Source organism: Narcine bancroftii, chromosome 3, assembly GCF_036971445.1.
Source record: "Narcine bancroftii isolate sNarBan1 chromosome 3, sNarBan1.hap1, whole genome shotgun sequence".
Classification (NCBI taxonomy): Eukaryota; Metazoa; Chordata; class Chondrichthyes; order Torpediniformes; family Narcinidae; genus Narcine; species Narcine bancroftii.
Genome location: NC_091471.1, coordinates 169,242,773 through 169,265,984, shown reverse-complemented (window position 1 = coordinate 169,265,984; position 23,212 = coordinate 169,242,773). Strand labels below are relative to the sequence as shown.

Genomic DNA, 23,212 nt, shown 5'->3' with positions numbered 1-23,212 from the left:
GTCATCCCTGCCATAGGCCTTCTTAACTATCTCAGCAACCTTGAGGGATGAATGGATTTGGACCCCAAGGTCCCTCTGTTCGTCAACATTCTTAAATAACCCTGCACTCAGCCTTCTAATTTATCCTTCCAAAATGTATCACCTCACACCTAGCCAGATTAAACTCCATCAGCTATTCTCTGCTCAACTCTGCATCCTATCTATATCTTCTTGTAACTTTCAACAACCTTCAGCTCCATCAACAACTCATCCAACCTTTGTAACATCTGCAAACTTACTGACACATTCTTCCACCTCTTCATCCAGGTCACATAAAAATCACAAAGAGCAAGGGTTCCAGAACAGATTCTTGGGGTACTCCACTAGTCTCCGATCTCCAGGCAGAATACTTCCACTACTACATTCTGCTTTGCTTCGGCAAGCCAATTTTTTTTTTTTATCCTCATGACTTTCTGAACAAGTCTCTCATGGGGGACCTTGTCAAATGCCTTGCTAAAATTCATATGGACCACATTTACCACCCTACCTCATCAATTTCTTTTGTTACCTCCTCAAAAAACTCAATTAGGCTTGTGAGGCACATCCTTCCCTTCACAAAGCCATGCTGACTATCCTTGAGTAGACTGTACTCCAAATATTCATAGATCCTATCTTAAGAATCCTCTTCAATAGTATGGACACCATAAGACTCACAGGTCTATAATTCCCAGGATTCTCCCTATTGAAGTATTAGCTAGTCTAGTAATTATTCCCCATGTTTCAGAAGATATCGTTAGTTGAAGTTTGATTTCCCATGTTTGTTGTATCTTTTCCATGGGGACAGATCTCAAATTCAATATAAGAGTATTAATAGTAGCAATTAAACCCTTCTGAAAGGGGTTTAACTGGAACAAAGTGTCAAGTAAATCTGGTTGTTGCATTGCTAGATAATTCGATATTATCGTATTTAGGTAATTTCTAATCTGTAGATATCTACAAGAAATGCAAGCATGGTAAATTATATTTGGTAGAAAGTTGTTCAAAAGACATCAAACCACCATCAGAGAATAAATCTATAAAAGACACAGTACAACTCAGATTATCCGAAATCGGATTCTCCAAAATCCTTTTATCCATTTTTTTAAAAAATTTCATATAAATGAGGATATCCCAAATAAATCAGGAATCCTCGTTTATCCAAAATTTTTCGGAGCCAAAGTGACCGGGGATATCAGGCTGCCATCTGCAGATCTCGGTTTCCTGGTGTAAGCAGAGGACCTCAGGCTTCCAGGCAGGAGCAGGAACTTCAGTGGGGAAGTATAGGTGATCAGTGGTGGCTAGCAATTTTTTGGTGAGAATTAATTGTTGTGGTATATACACTGTTATAAGTGATTTGTTGTTACTACAGGGCCATTTTCTTTTAAATGACCATTTCTCCAAAGAAACATTTATCCAGAATAGGTCCAGTCCCAACCATTTTGGATAATCAGAGTTGTACTGTAATTCCTTTAATCTTCCAAATAAGGAAGATTCGGTCAAGAGTAGGTGGTGTAAAAAAAAAATTAAGATACACAATAATAATCCAAAAAAACCTTCAAAATTGAAACAAAATATGTAATGAATATTTAATAATTGGCTGGAAATATAATTACTGATCTTAGTTAGGTAATGATGGTCCTAAAAAAGGAGCTAAAGAATAATTCTGGACAGATTTCAATTCCAAATCTACCCAGAGGGGATGTCAAATTTATCAAAGTAATAAATTTTTAAAAATCATATAGCGAATATTAACTGCCCAATAGTGAAATCTCAAATTCTTAGGTTTTTGTAAGTGAAGCTAATTCAATTTGGGCCCCCTTACCATTCCAAATATAAGATGATATCTTAGAATCAATATTATCAAAATAAGATTTTGAAATAAAAATTGGGACAGCTTGAAATAGGTATAAAAATGTAGGTAATATTATCATCTTAACAGCGTTAATACGACCAACTAACGAATGTGCACGTCATTCTTTAACTACGGTTTAAAGTTGTTCATAGAGTTTATATGTCTAAAGATAAACTAGATCGCGTCTTTCTTAATATGAGCTCCACTTGTGATAGATGCAGTACTAAGGTAGCTTCATTAACTCATGTTTTAGTCATGTCCTGTGTTAGAAAAATGGTGTAAAGATATTTTTAAAATTCTATCAATGATACTGGTTTATAACCTAACCCCTTAACTACTCCTTTTGGAATTACAGATGTAGGTTGTTTACCAACTTCTGCATACCGAGTAATAGCTTTTTCTGCACTGTTAGCTAGAAGAGCCATTTTACTTAAATGGAAAGATTCTGATTCTCCTACATTATTTTAATGGCTTTCTCATATTAGGTCTTTGTTAAATCTAGAGAGAGAGAGAGAGAAGAAAAAAATTTTTTTTTTAATAAATCGGAAGTCACACTTTAGATGCAACTATTAAATTTGAAGAAACATAGAAACCATTTATTGATTACTTTTGTGGGATAAAATTGGCGTTATTCTATGAATTAACAAAAACATTACATCTGGAAAGGAAGAATTATCTGTAGATGTGGACTGGAGCTATGTTTTAAACTAGTCTACAGATCCTTGGGATAGGCCGCTCAGTTGGTTTTTTTAATTTTATTTAATGATATATACAGTAAAACTCTGATTCATCCGAAATGGTAGGGATCGGGCCTATTTCGGATAAATGTGTTTTTTTAAAAGAACTGGTCATTTTTTAAAAACAGTCCAGTTCAACAGCAAATCACTTATAAGTGTTTAAAGGACAACAAACAAGACTTTTTAAACATTAAAATAATGCTTCATTCTCACCAAACAAATGCTGGCCATCACATATACTTTATCACCGAGGCCCTGCTCATGCTGGGAGGCCAAGGTCTGCCGCTGTTACCCTGAAATCCCTGGTCAGTTCGGCTCCGAAAGAATTTTGGATAACTGAGGATTTTGGAAAATCTGATTTTGGATAATGGGAGTTATACTGCATATATATTTTTTCATATATTAGTTGTTTTTTTATATATATATATATATTACTTTATCTCCGTTTTCTTTGTTAGAATTAATTCTAATATGTCACATTTTCATTCTTTGGAATTTATATATGATATACTATGTAGACTTGGGCATGCCATTTTAATTCTATTATTTCTATTCTCCTTATGCAATGTGTATTATGAAATGCTAATAAAAAGATTGAAAAATAAAAGATTCTCCCTATTGCCTTTTTTAAACAAAGGGACTACATTTGCCATTCTCCAATCCTCCGGCACCTCCCCTGTGGCCAAAGAGGACTTAAAGTTCATAGCTACTGCTACAGCTATATCTTCCCTCACCTCCCACAGCAACTTGTAGTATATCACATCTGGCCCTGGGGACTTATCAATCTTGATGTTTTTGAGAATATCCTCTTCCCGAATAAGCACCTTGTCCAGCACATCAACCTGTTCTGTTCTGACCTCGCCCTGATCAAGGACCTTTTTCTCTTGTGAATACTGAAGCAAAGTATTAATTTAGGACCTCCCCAACTTTCGCCAGCAACAGCATCTGGGACTGGAAGAGGACAAGCTGGCAAGCTTGTGGAAAACCCCATTTGGAAGACAGGTTGTGAGTGCTTAGTTCGGCCTGGTCAAAGCCCTTGTGGTTCATGGAAGAGGAGAGGACTGGCTGTCTAATGTTTCACTTGGAATAAGTGAAACAAAAAGGAACTCTGTGGTGACCTGAAAGAAAGAGGTTATCATCTGGAGAACACTTAGGGGGCAAGTTTAGTCAGCAAGACACTGGAGAGACAGATTAAAAAAGAATCAGTTGTGGGTTTCCTGGAACAACAAATCTCTCTCTGAAAACTGACAAGAACATTCCTGAGTGGTAACCATTTACCTTTCATGCACTAAAGCCTGGTGAACTTTATAAATGTTAAATTCTGTGCACAGTATAAGAATTGCCTGCAACCAGTGAACTTGGAGGAATGACAAGTAAGATTGGACTATGAATCAAATAACTTTTCTGAAATTACACACACATTACATACACATGCACTTAGAATTAGAAGGGGGTTAAGTTAGGTTAGTTAAGTCAATAGTGACAAGTTAAACTGTGATTCTGTTTTCATGTTTAAAGATAATTAAAAGCAACTTTTGTTTAAGTAACCATTTGTCTTGGTGAATATCTATTGTTGCTTGCTTTATGGGTCCTCTGGGCTCATAACAGCTTTCACGCTTGAACATCTGTTTCCAGTTTACTCTTGCAAGTTCCTGCCTCATCCCATCATAATTCACCTTTCCCCAATTAAACATTTTCCCATTTTGCCTGGTTTTATCCTTATCCATAAGCTATATTAAAACTCAGGGAATTGCACCAAGAGGTCTGCCATCTAACCAGGTTCATTACCCAGAATTAGATCAAGTATTGCCTCTACTCTCTTTGACTGGTCCACATACTGTGTCAGGAATCCTTCTTGAACACACCTGACCAATTCAGCCCCATCTATCCCTCTTGCAATCAGGAAGTGCCAGTCAATCTTAGGGAAATTAAAAATCACACACAACTACAACCCTGTATTTCTTGCACCATTCCAAAATCTGCCTATTTATCTGCTCCTTGGTGTCCCAAGGGCTATTTGGGGGCCTATGGACTACTCCTAGTAAAGTGATTGCTCCCTTCCTATTTCTGACTTCCACCCACACCATCTCAGTGGTCACTCCCTCTGCAGCACCCTCCCTTTCTATAGCTGTGATATTATCCCTGACCAGTAATGCTTCTCCCCCACACCTCTTTTCCTCCCATCTTAATCCTTTTAAAAACACGGAAACCCTAGTACCTCCATCAACCAATCCTGCCCTTCCTCCAGTCAAGTCTCTGTAACAGCCACAACATCATAATTCCATGCACTGATCTATGCTCTCAAGTTCATTCCCATTATTCCTAATACAGCTAGCATTGAAATAGACACATTTCAACCACTCTAACTGACTACAGTTATGTTTTGTCCCCTGCCTGTTCTTCCTCACAAACTCAGAACGCCTATCATGTTTTTGACCTTCTACCCTATTCTCTGCCCTCACATTCTGGTTCCCACCCCCTGCCAAACTAGTTTAAACCCTCCCCAACAGATCTAGCAAACCCATCTGCCAGGATATTGGTCCCTTTCCAGTTCAAGTGCAGCCCACCCTTTTTATACAGATCAGATCTTCCCCAGAAGCTATTCCAATGATCCACAAATCTGAACTCCTGCCCCTTGCACCAACTCTTCTACCACACATTCATCTGTCACAACTTCCTATTCCTTCCCTCTCTGACTTGTGGCCCCGGCAGCAATCCTGAGATTACAACCCTTGAGGTCCTGCTTTTTAACTTCTTTCCTAACTCCCTATTCACCCTCTTCAGGGCCTCATCACTATTCTCATCTATGTTATTGACCACTACGTCGACCACGACCTCCAGCTGCTCACCCCTCCCCTTCAAAACGCTGTGAACTCACTCAGAGACATCCCTGACCCTGGCATACTTACTGTTGATGGGAACGGTCACAGGAGTGTTCTTCAGTGTCAGCCTCTTCCCCTTCCCTCTCCTAACAGTCACCCAGTTACCTGCATCCTGACTTTTGGGGGTGACTGTCTCCCTGAATCCACTACCACTGCCTCTGCCTCCCGAATGATTTTGAGTTCATCCAGCTCCAGTTCCGTAACTCGGGGGTCACCCAGGAGCTGCAGCTGGATGCACCTCTCCAGGTGTAGTCATCAGGGACAACTGTACTGTCCCAGATTTCCCACATGCTGTGTTCGGAGTTTCCACTGCCCCAGCTGCTGTTTCCATTAACTATTCCGAATTTAAATACAAAGATCTTACCTGGCCCTTCCTTACTGGGAACAAGCTCGTCCTCAGCCTCTTCTTGCAAAAGCCTCGTGAGCCAAAGCCTTTAACTTACACTCCTAACCTGAGCCCCACACACACTGGTTGCTCTGCTTGAGCTACCCCTCTTTTTATTTGTAACTGCCCCTTATCTTTATTATTCCTCCCATCAATTATCGTTCTATTTAACCTTTAACTTGCCATTTTTTTAAATGAACTCATCTCATGCTGGCTCCTGACACTCACAGCTCTCTCGAGTCCCTCACTCCTCATCTTCCAGCAATGGTCCCGAGATGAATACACCTTAGAGATTGGTAGATAAATTGTCCTTGCTGGGTCTCAGTACCCCTCTCTGCAACTAGCTCCTGGATTTCTTGTTTGAAAGACCACAGTCTGCCCACATTGGCAGCAAAACGTGAACAGTGGCACACCTCACGACTGTGTGCTCAGCTCACTACTGTTTACACTGCTAACTCACAACTGTACTGCCAGGTTCAGCTCCAACAGATCATCAAATATGCAGGTGACACAAATGTAGTTGGCCTCATCAGCAACGCTGAGTCAGCTTACAAACAGGAAGCTGAATGGCTTGTACAGTGGTGCAAGAGCAACAACCTGAGTCTCAATGTGGACAAGCAAAGGAGATGATTTTGGACTTCAGGAGGACAAAGGACAACTCCCCACTACATATCAATGGCTGCGTCGTGGATAATGGGGAGCACAAAGTTCAAATGCGCCCTTTCAGGACAACGTATCCTGGACCCACAACTCCTCCTCATTACTCAGGAAAGTGCAGCAACATCTACATTTCCCAAGTAGGTTAAGGAGGGCAAGGCAGCCAGTCACCATCCTGGCTGGCTGTATCATAGTGTGGTATGGTAGCTGCCAAGCATCATATAGGAGATCAAGGAAAAGGTAGAGGAGCATAAAAACCAGGACTCCAAGGCTGGAAACAGGTGGAGAGACTGTTGAATAATATATATATTTGGATCGCTATGTATATACACCATATTGTTTTTGTGTAGGTCTAGCATGTGGAGAGAGATATGTTGTTTAGTCAAATTGTCTATGTACTATCAGATGACAATAAACTTGAATAATCAGTGCCATTTTAGAGCTGTTAAAAATTTGGAAGATTTTATTTATGTGTGTTTTCCCATCAAGTAAAGAGAGGACAGGATGGAACTTTTCAGGGATTATGCCACATTATTCAAAAGAAGCTATCCAGAATATCATTCCTGCAGCAGGGAAGTTATGGTCCTTGTACTTAACTATATTGTTTGCAAAATAAAGGATTCATGTGGTTAAAACTTCACATGTAGCACACTTCAAACAAATAACCTTTATAATCAGTGCAAGAAAGCTGGTACATGCAAAGACTGTGGTGTCAAGAATCCCTTTAACTACTTCTTCATAAGTATTGGAGTAACTTTACCACAGGTTAATGGAACAATTCAAGAAGTAAAACAAAATTTTGCAGACACTGTGGTTGAAGTAAAAACACAAGCTCGAGAAACTCAGAAAAGATAAAGATAATGAATCCTTCATCAAGGACTGGAATACATGCATTCTTCTAATACTTACCAGTTGCCATAACAACTAGATTATCTCTTCTCTCTTGAAGCACTGAATAGATAACATTCCACTGAACTCTATAAATCAGAACAAAACACAGTTCAATTTATTTTGTGTTCCATATTTATAAATTCTAACAAAAAGTGAATTCATACAACACATTCAAAATACCACAAAGCACCCCAAATGGTAATCAAAATAAAATGAATGTTAAAGTAAAGGATACATGGATATATTAGGAGTGACCAGAAAGTAAGAGAATCTTGAAACAACGGGAGTCAAGATGATCATTTCAGACAGAGTCTCAGCAGGTGTAGGCAGACAGAGTTTGATGGGTAGTTGTGGGGTTGTAAGAGGCTACCAACAAATGAGATACAAAGCTTTGCAATGTGCAAGTCGGTAGGCAGCATGGTTAGCACACTACTACGACAACACCACCAGCAATTTAGGTTATAATCCAGTGCTGTGTGAGGAGTTTCTATATTCTCTCCACTTCTGCATGGGTGCTCCAGTTTCCTCTCACCATTCAAAAAAGTATGGGAGTTTTAGGGGATTGTAGATTAATTGGTGTATTTAGTGAGCACAGGCTTGTGGCTGGAAAGGTCTATACTATGCTGTACATGCAAATTTAAATTGACAAACATAGATCAAATTATATTGTATTGATATTTTGTTATTTCATTATTTTTAAAAAAGGAAAATCTAAACCGACTATCAAGAAAGCAGCTGTTTGGCCAAAAAAAGACAAAATTCTTATCAGAGTGGTAAATTATCTCATTAGTCAACACTTTAGCCTTCATAACAAAGATTATAAAAGTAATTCAAAAAGAGTCTCTTCAGTGTTTGAAAATTTGAATTCAAATCAGGAATTGAGCATCAAATCTTCTCTAAATTTAAACATGACGTCACGTAGCCAGCCTTTGAGCATGAGTAGGTGGGGTAACCACCTACTCATCTGAGGAACCCTGCCCATTACATTCCTTGAGCTGTAATCAGCATGATGCCTCATCCAAGAGTATAATTCACATGTATTACAGAAGTGGTTAGAAGTGTATTTCAATAACTAAAATGATAAGGAATGAACTGCAAAACAATTTATACATCTGAAATGAAGTTAATCCTAATTGTCAAATCCTTACAAAAAAAATCAATTCTTTTAATAAAGAACATTTGGTTCCAAGCAGTAAATTTACACTGTCAAACTGAATCTGATACTATCCAATATGCCTATGAAGTTCAGTAAAATGTATATTGGTGCGGTGCTCCAATTTATCCCATACATTTTAATCATGTAACACAACAGATAGAATAATAGAACATTACAGCACATAAAACAGGGCATTTGGCCCTTCTAGTCTGTGCCGAAACATCACTAGACCCACTGACCTGCACCTACTCCATAACCCTCCAGACCTCTCCGATCCATGTATCTATCCAATTTATTCTTAAAACCTAAGAGTGAGCCCACATTTACCACATCAGATGGCAGCTCCCACCACTGAGTGAAGAAGTTTCCCCTAATGAAGCACATCATTAAAAAATCCCAAAACTAATCACATTCTCGTATGTTACTTGATGTTAATTTTTTTTTAATATAAATCGGTTCTGTTTACAGTGGAAGATTTCATCGGTGTTCAAAGAATAACATGTATTTTATCCAGTCCATTTGTCTTAGTGAGCTTTGCACAAAATATGCTAAATACTCAGCCGATCAAATAAGATGCATCAGAGGAAATATTTGCCCTCTATTTACATGTACAAATTTTATTAGATGCAATATTGGTTCTTGCTACATTTTGTCAATTAACACTTACGGTTTAAAATTAGAATGCCCGAAGTAAGTTTTCAGACATTTGATCTGTTTTTCATTTGGTTTTGGTATTGATACATCTGGATAAAATGAGGAAAAAAAGACAACTACATAAATGGAACACATGCCAAAATAGTTTGATTGATGAAGACTACAAATTATATATTTACCATATACATCCATCTAATAATCATACTTACTTTGCTAAAAGGTGATGTATTGCAGTGAAATGCACAACAAATAAAACAAGCTTCCTAAACTAATTTACCCCACTTCTCCTTTTCTTCCTTAATTGTTTCATCAACCTCATCCTCAACTCCAAAATAATCCTCTGATGCAGTCTTGTCAAGCAACTTGAGAGATTCTTCAGAATCCATTTCAGAGCAGTTGTCCAGATCTTGTAGCACCTGGATGAGGAGTAAAATGAAAAGTATTAATGTTATAATGTTTAAGGTTTCAAGAGAGTAACTAATAATCCAACTCACTGCTAATTTCAACAATACTGTATTTTCAAATCTTTCTTTTAACAAGGTTTTTCCCCTTGTGACAGCCTGTATAGAAATTGAAAAACTGAAAACAGGATAGACAATTCCTTTGAGTTTTTTTTTAAACATTCAAGATAGGTATAAAGTATATAAAAAAAACTTTCATGTGCTATCAGTTTGTGTTTGAACACAATACATTTATTTTAAGATAGGGATAGAATCATACACTTAAATGGGATCGTAATCACAACTACAAATAAGGTATTTCTTTCAAGTATAGCTATTAATGATGTACAGGTGAAAGGGGGGGGAAGGAATTTGCACAATGCCGATTGATAGGGAATGCAAAATTAAATAATTAACTTGATTATCTTTAACGCCACCAATTCTGAAAGCTTTCAAATAAAACTCTTTTGGAAACACTTTACCGAGTAGAATGCACTTGCATTTCAATATGAATTTCTCTCAGAAACTCCAAATACAAAAAACTAAAGTCAATGAAACATATGGAAAATGTTAGTTTTAGATTTCTATTTTTGAAAGGACAATAAAGCCATAGCAATTGTATAATATCAACCAGAAAGAACAAGTTACAGATGTGAAGGCAGCTTTTGATACTGGAACCATTTCAACATGACCAAGATAGAATTTCAAAGAAATACAATTTTGCAGATTTTCTCCCATATTATCCAAATCATTTTTTTTAAATATTTGAAAAAAATGTATAATTTGACACACTAAAAAAAAATCACAAAATTCGCTTGCACACTGTATGAAACAAAACAGCTTGATGGTCTACTGCCTCACCTTGAATGCAATATTCAATCTATGTTCTATGCAAGAAACATTCATGCTAGCAGCTATGGCATGAATTTTACACTGCAATCTTTGCTCCTGACAAAGCCTTGAATTTAAAATTCCCATCCTCAAATTTAAAATGACAAGGCTTTGATCTTCCCATTCTCTGCGATTTCCTCCCTCTGACTCACAACCCTCTGTCAAATACATTCCACGGTTTCAAGTCTCATGAGCACACACAATTTCATCCTTCATTAACAGTAGCCATGCCTTCAATTACCTGGTCTCTGAGCTCAGAAAAAAAATCCATCTTGAAACTAACCTCTTGTGCCAAGTGCCATCTTTTGATGTTATACCCACTCCTGATGGACCAGATTACAAATTTCTCATTTTGCTTTTGTTCAAAAAATTGTACGATCCATTTTGGGTTTTTTTTTGTTTTTTTGGTTTTTTTTTTTTACAGCTCTAATAACAGGACATTGACCTGAAATGTTAACTCTAGCTCTCTCCACAAATTTCAAAATGTTCAGATTTTCCAATTCCAGCACCCACTGTACTTAACTTTGGAAAACAGATTTAGATTGTTCAGAGGCATATTAGTTAAAATTTTGGAATGGTAATCCCAGAATCTTGCACTAACAATGGAGGGATAGGAATTTAAATCTCAACATAGTGAGTGTAGAATTTAAATTCAGTTAGAAAGCTGGACTAAAAAAAAATCAGTTGCAATAATAATTATCACGGAGTCACAGAACACAGAAACCAGTCCTTCAGTTCTGTTGAGTCCATGGTAGCCATCAACCACCAACTAATAATGCCAAAACTACATGAATAACTTTCTGGTTCATTATAGTAATTTAGGAAAATAAATCCTCTGTTCTTACTTGATCTTTTTGTGATTACAGATCTACATCACTTTGGTTGTTTCTTAATTAATCTGAGATACCTAGGAAAACCACTTGGAAAGAAGGAAATAGATTGGGCAACAAATGTTAGATTTGCCTGTGAATAGACAGGACTATAATCATCTGCTCTTTGCAGAAGGATGTAGAAAATCAGAATGAAGCAATTTAGAACCCTGAGCCTGTTCTGTTTTTCAAGAAGGTAATGGATGATCTTATACCAAACTATGATTTACCTTATCTATCTTTGTATTCCCTGGTCTTTGTCATACTCACAAACCTATCCATCACAGTTTTGAATTAAATCATTCACTTATTTTTCACAGCTCTCTAGAGTAGAATTCTAAAAGATTATCTGTTTTTTTTCTGAGGTAAAATGACACATAAATCCCAAACTACTGTAATGGGAATATCCGTCTACAGCTGAAATACCAACACAAAATCACCCAAGCGGAAATGCCTTCCGCATTGCAGTTGCATTTCTGTGAATAGCTATTAGAAGGGTGCCATCTAGTGGGCATTTTAAACTAATTGCTTTGAACTTCGCTCTTAATTGCAGTATTTAATTGAAAATATACTTTTCTCCCAGTCACATCCCACTAACATTCAACTCAAATTTCTAATTACTGAGCTATCAAAGTCAAAAGGTTTTAGTTGTGCAAGCCAACTATAGCCTTTGCTTCAGATTTCACCAATACCACAAAATGAAGCAATAGAGCAAAACTTTCTTTTTGTTTGTTTGCTTTCTCAGATACTGATAAAACATAAAAAGAGTGTGCACAACTTAAGCTATAATTTAAACTATAATACACAAAAGTGAAGGGATAAATAGGTAACAACATAGGATGAACTTTAACATTAAGTTTGGAAATTCAATCTTTTCAGTACCAGCTATTAACACTAGCACCCACTGTGTGGATTTTGTACATTCTTGCTGACTGTCTGGGTTTCTCCCAGAGCTCTAGATGGAAGGTGGTAGGCTAATTGCCAACTTTAAATTACCATAGTCTGGATGAGACTACAAGAGAATCAGGGGAGGGGTTGATGGGCATGTGAGAAATAACAGGCTTGTGGGAAATAACTGGAATGGGAATGCTCGGATAGTCAGCATTAATGTGATGGGCTGAACCTCCTCCATGTGATGAGAAATATAACAAGCAATACTGCTCATGCTGATAAGTAGTTACAAGAATTGGACTCTGTAAAGATGAAAGAAGGGGAATACATTCACAAATTGGTGTGCAACTTGGAGGATAGTGTGTTGATGGTGATATTCCCATCTGACTGCTGCCTTTCACCTTCTTAATAACACAGGGGCTCCTCAACTTGCAATAGGGTTGTGTTCCGGAAAGCCCTTCATAATTTGAAAAAGAATACAGGTATACCTTGTACAGTACGGACAGCCCTTTATCATTCCTAACACTGCTGCTCTGCTCTCTCCCCAGTGCTATAATCAGTCCCCACAATGATCCCGCTGCCCCGCTCTCTCCCCACATCATTATATCAGTCACCACATTAATCCCGATGCCCCGCTCTCTCCCCACAGCCCTTTATCATTCCCAGCACTGATCCCACTTCCCAGCTCTCCCCTGACAACGCTGTATCAGTCCCCACACTGATCCTGCTGCCCTGCTCTCCAAAAACACGATATCAGTCCCCACACTGATCCTGCTGGCCCACTCTCTCTCCGCAGCCATTTATCATTCCCAGCACTGATCCCATTGCCCTGTTCCGCACTCTCCCCACAGCCATTCATCATTCCCAACTTTAATCCCCCACTGCCCCACTCTCTCCTGACAGCACTGTATCAGTCTCTGCAAGCTTTCCGACTGAACTAAAAGTGATTGGCCAAGGAGGCTACAAAGAATTCACCTTAAGAAGATATATCAACATTTATTGGAAAAATCAACAATGCTTGTGATTACCTTACTTTAACGTATTACATGAAAGTAAATACATAACTGAAAAATCGTAAGTCACACCATCGTAAGTAGAGGAGCACCTGTAGAGGTTATGGGTTTATGAGAACCCTAGGCAAGTAACTACAGAAATTTTTGTAAATGGCATACATTACTACCAAAATAATTAGCAACCCAAGGGAATAAATTTTTAGGTGGTGGATGGTACGACTGTTAAGAATGCTTGTTTGTCCTGAACAATGTCACATTGCTTGAGCACTGTTTGAGCTGCAGTCATCTGCCTAGACACCTAATATTATCTTGGTATTGCTGCATGCAACTGAACACTAAGTTGCACAAATGTATTGTTGAATTCAAATCTTCAGCAAACATCCTCACTTCTGAACCAATAATGAAAAGAAAATGGTCTGAAGCATAAGATGGTTTGGTGCCGACAGTTATCCAATTAACTCCTGCAGCCAACATGACTGTTAATCATCCTCCAACACACACAAGTGTGCTCCATTGTGCAAGGTACAAATCAAACTATTGAAGCATTTATCCAATTGATAGAGTTCCCTGTTGCCACTCTCAGTGAAATATTATTTTGATGCCTTTAATGGTAACTCAGTTCATCCAATGTAACTGTCTGTAATGAAAAGACAAATTCTAGCACTATAAAGTGCAAAATGAAATTGATTAATGCCTAAAATCTTTTTACTTTAGTTACTAGCTACTGAATCACTGAATTGATGAAGAAAAAGGGTAAAGCTTTTAAAAGAAAATTTTTCCTCTTTAATTATGATTCCATGAGAGTTCTGATCTTTCTTACTTCAGTGAGACTAGAACTCACTTAAAAGGTGGATTCAGTAAAACTCCTAGTATCCAGCACCTATGGGATTGGTAAATTACTAATAAGTGTATTTTCCAGTTGCTTGAGACTTACTCTTACAACACCTAACTAATACACCTGGATTAAGAATAAATAGTTTAAAAGACAAAAGACAAATATTTTATACTGAACAAACTTCTCTTGCATGAATATATAAACTTTAAAGCATTTTACTTTATTTTCAGTCACATTCTTTGAAAACATTTAACCGTCACTGCCTCTGCAGGTTCTACCCCCTCCACACATCCGCCCAAAATACAAACAATAATATTATAGATAATTAACCTCCCTGGTCCCTCAAGTTTACAGATAAAGCCTCTGACCAGGGCAACTCTTCCTATGCAGGGATAAGGAGACACTTTAAGAGAGTCACCCCAACAGCGAGCGGAATCAGTCAGCTCTTCATTCTGGGCGACACCATTGCTATTTCACACAACTTTATTCAACCAGCTACTATGAGCAAAGCGTGACAGAGGCACCCTGCTGGCTGAATATGTGCTCCCATCTTCACCTAAGGTTAATGTGTTACTTCAAAGAACATTTATCTAGACAATTTTAAACTTGCGTATTTTTTACCTATTATATTTTTTTTTAATTTCCTCGATTTTTTTTGCCGGCTGCCAACTGCTTGAATTACAGATACTAGCGGTGTTATTGTCTAAATGTTTTAATTATTTAAGCTTCTATGCCAACATTGCTAAAAATGAATTAGGCAAACATCTAAACAGTTGAACTGACCAGTCAGGGAAAATGTTGTTCAATTTTATGATTTAAAGCAGTAGTTTTCAAACTACCTCCCTAAACTCATGTTTTACCTTGAGCAATCCCTATGCCATCAGTGCTCTGTGATTAGTAAGGGATTGCTTAAGGTGGTTTGTGAGTGGAAAGAAATAGTTTGAATACCACTGTTTTAATCGTACCTAATTGACTTGTTATGTGCACAGTTTCAGAACTCCAAAGGAAAGGGGCCAATGACAATTTCTCTTAAGCAAAATATTTCCGTAACAATTGGGTCTAGAGCAGTGATTCTCAACCTCCCTTCCCACTCATATCCCACCTTAAGCAATCCCTTACTGATCACAGAGCACTTATGGCATAGGAATTACTTAAAGTGGCATGTGAGTTTAGGGGGGCTGTTTGAAAACCACTGATTTAAACCATCCTTACTTTGACCATCTCACTCTCCAGCTCCTCATCACTTTCAATCACATAAGAATCATCTGCTTCTTCATCCATTTTAAGAGCCTGGGGAATAATAAAAGATAGAATTATTATTGGAGATGCTAGAATCTGGAGCAAAATGCATTTCTCTAACAAATCATTTTGGCATACAATTATTATTACATGAAAATAATGTATTACCTGCAACTATTCATGTTCACAAAGCTATCATACAGAAATAGGACAAGTGCAGGTAGCTATCCAAATAGAAAGTTAAAAAAATTTAAAGATTTGAGCTTTGATTGACCAAAGTCAATGTGGGACAGCAATCAAAGAGCAATAAAAGAACCAGAAAAAACAAGATTGAACATGGAGAACAGAGTTTTAAATTACCTCAAATTTCAAGAGGATGGTTGGAGGAAGAAGGGTAGGAGCACCAGAACAATCAAGTCCATGAATAATAAAAAGCATGGGTGATGGTATAAACAGAAGATGAACAGAGATGTGGGTGAATTCAACCAATTACTGAAGTGGTTGGTGCAGGCATGTAATTGGAATAAATGCCATCTAAGGATCAGATATGACATCAATCCTGCAAACTCCAGTTCCGCTTCAATCAATTGACAGTGGCTCAAGAAATAAGAAACCTTGGCTTTATACATAATGAAGTATCATTTTGAACTGATGCAGAGTGTTGTCAGACTGCATAAAGCACCAACACCCAAGTGACCATATTTCAAAAAAAACAGCACAACTGTGATAAAGTTAAACCTTTAATAGCTATTCAAACCCAAAATGTATTGACATACCAAGTCAACATATTCCAAAAATCCCCCTTACCAAACCAATGAGGAGCAAACCAATCAAAAGATTGAAGCAGTTCAAAGTCCAAACAACATGCTCAGCCAAGCTCGAATCAGGCATTAAACATTGATACATAATCAGGACAAAACATTTAATTTGTTACTGTTCAAGACAAATTAGACAAGTGTGGAAAAAAAGTGTTTGAAAAACAATACTGAGAAATGCAGTCATTTTGAAAAGTTAAAAAAAATACAGAATAATTTAATTGTTGATCATCTTGGTATTCACCCAGAGTTGGATGCCCTTGCACACAAATTAAACAAGCAAGCACATGCCTTTATGGCAAAAGACTTGGAGCACAGTAGTTAGCGGTGTGAAATTTTGGTTTTCTTATCCAAGGCAGGATTATAGTAAAAACACAAATGCTGGAGAAACTCAGCAGGTCTCACACCATCTACATGAAGTAAAGATATGTAACCAACGTTTTGGGCCTGAGCCTTTCTTCAAGGTATGGGTGAAAAGCAGGCAGGCATCTGAATTAATAGGATGGGTGTAGGAAAGAAAGAGCATGGATAATGTGGTAAATTGGATCAGCAAGTTTGCAGATGACATTAAGATTAGAGCCATTGTGGACAGCAAAGATTTTCAAAGTTTGTAGAGGGGTCTGGAGCAGATAAAAAAAATGGTCGATGGAATTTAAAGCAGACAAGTGTGAGGTGTTGCATTTTGGAAGGACAAACCAAGGACATACACGGTAAATGGTAAGGCACTGAGGTGTGAAATAGAACAGAAGGATCTGGGAATACAGATATATAATTCCCTGAAAGTGGCATCATAGGTGGATAGGATTGTAAAGAAAGCTTTTGGCATCTTGACCTTCATAAATCAAAGTATTGAGTATAGGAGTTGGGATGTTATGGTAAAGTTGTATAAGACATTGGTGAGGCCCAATTTGGAGTACGGTGTGCAGTTTTGGTCACCTAACTACAGGAAAGATATCAATAAGATAGAAAGAGTGCAAAGAATTACTAGGATGTTACCCAGACTTCAAGAACTGAGTTAAAGGGAAAGGTTAAACAGGTTAGGACTTTATTTCCTGGAGCATAGAAGAATGAGGGGAGATTTGATAGAGGCATTTAAAATTATGAGGGGGATAGACAGGGTAAATTTAGATAGGCTTTTTCCACTGGGGGAGGTGAGATATAAACCAGAAGACATGGGTTAAGAGTGAAAAGGGAAAGGTTTAGGAAAAAAATGAGGGGAAACTTCTTCACACAGAGAGTGGTGGGAGTGTGGAACAAGCTGCTAGCTGAAGTGGTGAATGCCAACTCAATTTTAACATTTAAGAATTTGGACAGGTACATGGATGGGAGAGGAATAGAAAGCTATGGACTGGGTGCAGGTCAGTGGGACTAGGCAAAAAAAGTTCAGCACAGACAAGAAGGGCCGAAGGGACTGGTTTCTGTTCTGCAATATTCTATGGCATGGGAAGCAGCACAGACCATTAAGTGGAAATGGATTGGAGAGAGGAAAAGTAAGAAATGAATGGGAGAGGGGAGTTTGGCTCTGTGAATGCAGAGCTGGGGGAAAGAAGACAGAGAGAAAAGGCAAGAGACAGAGCTAGATGAAATGAGACACTGAGAAAGCTGAGGGGTGGAGGCTAACAGAAACTAGAGAAGTCATTGTTAGATGGTGCCCTGGGGGAATAGGAGGTGTTGTTCCTCCATTCTGTGAGTAGTCATAGTCTGGAAGTGCATAAGATCATGGACAGACATGTCAGCAAAGGAATGGGGCAGGGAAATGAAATGGGTGGCCATTGGGAGATTCCCACTATTGCAGCAGAGCCAAGGTACTCAACAAAGTAACCTCCAAGTCTCTCCAATGTAGAGGAGATCACAATGGCAACACCAGATGCAGTAGATTACCCCTGCAGATTCACAAGTGAAGTGCTATTTCACTTGGAAGGTCTGTTTGAGGCCCAAATTGGTGGTGATGGAGGAGGTGTGGGTGGAAGAGCAGTGCATCCTGCAGTCACAGGAGTGGGTCCCAAGAGGCCATTTAGTGGGAAGGGAGAAATGGACAAGGGAATCTCAGAGAGAGTGGTCCCTAGAGAAGGCAGAGAGGGGAGGAGAAGGGAAGATGTGTCTAGTTGTAGGATCACTTAGAAGGTGGCGGAAATGGCAGAGGATGAGGAAGCTAATGAGGTGTTAAGTGTGGGCAAGGAGAATCCAATCTCTATTGCACGTGAAAGAAGTGGAGGTAATCACCCATATGTAGGTGAGGGTGGATTTGATGGTAGTAGAGGGGAAGCCACTTTTTTTTTGAAGGAGAATATTTTAAATGGTCTGGCATGGAAGACTTTTGAAATTCTTGCTTTCTTCCCAATTCATTCAGTTTCACTGAGTGATGTACTCTTTGTTTGTGCCAGAATTTTTACGATGTGACCTGTTAAATCATTTTTAGGACTATTTTATTGTATCAAAACAGAATTAATTGTTAGGAAAGCTACTTAGTTAGTATATTTTACCTTGTTTGGCAAAGAAGAAATGGCATTATTCACTGCATCCTCCTCTTGAGCTTGACGTTCCAACATCTGAATCTCATATTCTGTTATGTCTAAAGACATCAGGTAATCCTTCCGTTTATTTTGGCTGCCTCCTGTATTAACATCTGTATCATTTTGATCAATTATCTGAGATTCCAAGTTTTGCACATGCCCCACATTGGCATTATGTGGAACTAAAGGCATTTCAGTCAAATTACTTTTTTGGTCCAGTTCTTGATAACAGCTGTTTGCCATTTCAATCATTTTCAAGTTATTTTCTGAACAATTATTTTCTACTTGATTGCACCCAAGCAGTTCAGTTTTTGCTTCAATCCCTGATAGAGCACCAATCCCAGATGCTGATTCAAGCAAAATGTTCCGCAAATCAGAAACATTTTCAGATATGACATTCAAGATACCCTTAGCTCTATTTAAAAAAAAATCAAGGGTTAGCTTAGAGTACACTAATCTCAAAAGAAACAAGAACGTGATCTACAACACTTTCAAATACTTCTATGTCTCAATATGTGCATTTCTAATTGGATTAGGTTATAGGAAAATTATCTGTTACTTCTATTAAGGTTTCCTCCAAAGGATTGCTCCCCAGGTGAGCTTGAACAGATTAAATATCTTGAGATAAAATAATTTTCTCCAAACCCAAAATACATTCAAAAATGGAAATTGCAAGTATATTGTTTACAAGTTGTAGTCAGACCTTCTGATTTCTGACCATAGTGCTCTCATAAAGTCACATGGCCAATTTGATATTGGAAGCTACTAAAAATTTTGGACTGGACATTTATGGATTTAAAATCAACTACTTTAAAAAGTTTTTATACTGCAAATTAGTAAACTTTATATCACTTCCTCAAAATGTTTAGATCTGAACTGTAGCTGAGAGAATTTTCAAATATGATAATAAATTTAATACAAATATTATCTCTGACTATGTTTCTTATATATTTTACTTTCAATATTGACTATACTTCACATTCATATTTATTTAGATATTAACATGTCTTTATGTTGCATATTTTTAGGAAAACAATTTAAAAGAATAAGTGGCCAAATGGACCAAATGCAATGGACTAGGACTACTTTGTGCAATAATGTCAAAGAAAACAAGGTTAATTTTCCAAACTGCATGACTAGAAATGTACTTGTATTAAATATCCATTATCTGCCAAAAGTAAAGCCAATGGAAACTTTCAAAACTAACAAGTACAATTTGAAAGGCAAATTAAAGGAGGCAAAGAAGCTGGAAAGACTCAAGCATTATCTAAAACAAGTCAACAAAGATGGAAAAAAAAGTTTAAATTTCAGGTGGGGATGGGTGGAAATAACAAAACAAAATGTTTGCGATAAGACAGAAACCAAGATTATCGAGATAACATTATTTTTAATGTTGGACTAGAGACAAATATACAAGACAACATGTTGTACAGATATATGCAGAACAACAATTGCTGAAAATATGAAATAAAATAAAATGCTAGAACCATCCAGCAACTCGAGCAGCGTTTCTGGAACGACAAAAGCATCAAAGTTGGCCAAATTATGCAAACATTTCCTTTCATCTCTCCATTTTTCTGAAATGTGCAGTGTTAGTATTCTCACTTTTAAAGTTATGATCACAGGCCAAAAATGTTGACTCTTCTTTTACCTCGGAAGATGCACTTAGACTTTGAGTATTTCAGCTATTGTTTTTCTTACAGATGAACAACATCTGGTTTGGATTCTATGCAAAGGCAGCAAAACTGTTATATCTTTACTCAGTAGCTGCTCATCACTAACCTATGCACACTGTTACTGTGCAAATCAGGAACCATCTGTGCGAGGTATTGCAGCTCATGGGCAATAGAGATCAAATTAGACTTTAGAATAGGAAATGGGTGCAAATTCCGATCTAGAAAATACAAAAGGAGGAAATTATGACTTGGCATATATTCTGCATAATATCATTTATTTACCTAATAACATTAGTCACATTAGGTACAGAGATCATTCTAATGATCCAAAGTTGTCTTACTACTGGACAAGCTACTGCTGTGGCACTTATAATTTCACTATATAATCACCAATGAATTTGTGAAATGTAATTAGAAGTGAATTGATAGTAATAAAAAGAAAAATAATGATTCAACATTTTTAATATAAAATATTTTTTTTCTTTCCTCTTCGTAATTATTTTCTACATTAAGCCATATTTCTAAACAGAAGGAATCCTAAGGAATTATTCTAATGACAACTCTAAAAAAAAAAATTTGAAGTTGCCAATTTCCCATTTATCCAAGGGAAAGGCATGCCTTCCAATCAGTGGCTTGCAGTAGGGACTTAAGAAGCAGTACAACTTTCCTGCTGCTAATTTTCATCAACATCTTATGCAAGAGCAAACCATTCCCCTCCCCACCCCACCCCATCCCCCCCCCCCACCCCCAGTGCACATTATGCTGGTCAAAACTTTAAATTAAACTGTGCAACAACAAATGCTAATAAATGGGATCCCCAGAGTTCCAGCACAGTGGATAAATTTTGTTTTGCAACCAGTTCAGCTAGTCAGCTCACATAATAGAGCAGTAAAAACAGAGTTACTGGGAAGAGATATCAGATAGAACAGAACAAAGGCAACATTTTATTTTATTGATGTGATGTTCATTCTGGAATCTTAAAAAACAAAGGAATAGATACTAAAGTCTGCAGTGGTAATAGAATTGAGCAAGCTGAAGAAAATTACCAACTTACCATCTTTATTATGTCTGCCAATATCCAAACTATTTAATTTTTGATAAATTAGAAGACCAGCCTAGTAAAAGAAAGAAGAGAAATTAATGCAGTTTTTGTCAGTTACAAAGTCACCAAAGGCAGCCAACTGATCACTTGTTAACTTTACAGATGAGGAAAAGTGAAAAAAAAAATCACCAAAATACATCACCAATGAAAATGGTCCATGGGCCCAAAAGGCAATTGGTTTAGACCAGGGAAACAGAAAAAAAATGTTCTCTTTATCCAGTGATATATGGAGCATGGGATACATATTTAAGTATTGGGCAAGATACAGAAAAACACACAGGAAGATTTTTTTTTAAATCCAGCAAATTGTACTTACTTTCAACTGGCTGTTTTTAAGGAAATTGGGTAACATTCAGTGTTTACAAGTAGTTATTTGAAAAGCACCAGAGGAGTGAAATAAGCGTATTAGGCTGTTGGGTAGAACAAAGTAATTGTCAAAACACAGAAATGCTGGAGGAACTTAGTAGGTCCACGGCGTCCAAAGGAGATAAAGACATATTACCAACATTTCAGGCACAAGTGAAGAAATACAGTGTCTAAATAAAGGCTGGGGAAAAAAGGGAAAGAATGTAATGGGGAGGAGTACAGGCCAACAGACAAAAGATGTTAATTGGATATGACAAGAGGAAAGGGGGAGAATTGATTTTAGCTCTGTGAAAGGAGACAGAGGGAAAAGGAAAGAGAGAGAAAGATAGAGAGCTAGAGGAAAGAAGACAGAGAGGGAAAAAGATTGGCGGGGGTGGGGGGGTTAAATGGAAACCTATAAGGTTAATGTTGATGCCATCCAGATGGAGGGTTCCCAGACAGATGAGGTGTTGTTCCTCCAATTTTCAGGTGAGCTGACTGGCAGTGCATGAGATGATGGATTGATGCGCTGGGGAAAATCAAAATAGGTGGCACTGGGAGATCCATGCTATTGCAGCAGACAAAGCAAATGTGCTCAACAAAGCAAGCTGCCAGTCTCTCAGATGTCAGAACAAAGTAATGGATTGCCTAGAATTCTCTCAGAGAGCCAGCAAGGACTCACTGAGCTTAGGTGCATTAAAGTTTTATTAATTTGACTCAAATAGTGCACAAGTCCATCATGGAAAGATAACACTAATTAAGATCACAGCCCTTCAACAATTCCACTCAAACCAACTACTTGAAGCTTTGCAATGCCAGAATATCCTTTTCCTTACTTTCCATACTTGACTTTCTTTCCCATTACGGTGAAAAAAGTTACAAGTAGCCCACATCCCCTGTGAAATTAATACGAAATCCACAACACATGCATACTTTGGACATCAATTCTTCACAAGCTGCAGCACAACCAGGCCATTCTCTAACTTTTGGATATCCTCTTGGTTTTTAAAGAAAAAGCACATTCTGATTTCTCATGAGAAACCAAAGTGCTCCCACATTATACATCAAGAATTGCAATGGAGAAAAGACACTCAGATAAATGAAGCACATACATACATACATAGGCATCACTTGCTGCATATTGCTGCTGCTCATCACTGAGTGGATATGTATCCCAGTTGCTACAGCGAACAGCAGGATCCTTCCACAGCTGTTTACCATGGAGATGTTTTACCAACCCATTCAGACTCCACTTCTCTGCACAATTCAACTAAATCACAAAGAAAACATTTTTTTCAAATCCAAAACAAATCTTACAAAATTTGCTGCATTGTAATATCTGGAGTGAAAC

At 37.7% G+C, this 23,212-nt stretch overlaps 1 protein-coding gene across 1 annotated transcript in view; it reads right to left on the bottom strand.

The window, feature by feature from the left end:
- The window catches only part of wrn (WRN RecQ like helicase), a 286,387-nt gene that overhangs the window by 242,116 nt on the left and 21,059 nt on the right, over positions 1–23,212 (bottom strand). Inside the window, exons 6-13 of the mRNA XM_069925810.1 lie at positions 22,982–23,131; positions 21,469–21,529; positions 20,521–20,632; positions 18,709–19,153; positions 15,384–15,461; positions 9,510–9,648; positions 9,246–9,321; positions 7,441–7,508 (exon numbers count right to left, since the gene is read on the bottom strand). Coding sequence (XP_069781911.1) covers positions 7,441–7,508; positions 9,246–9,321; positions 9,510–9,648; positions 15,384–15,461; positions 18,709–19,153; positions 20,521–20,632; positions 21,469–21,529; positions 22,982–23,131 — 1,129 coding nt within the window. The remainder of the gene's footprint in view (positions 1–7,440; positions 7,509–9,245; positions 9,322–9,509; positions 9,649–15,383; positions 15,462–18,708; positions 19,154–20,520; positions 20,633–21,468; positions 21,530–22,981; positions 23,132–23,212) is intronic.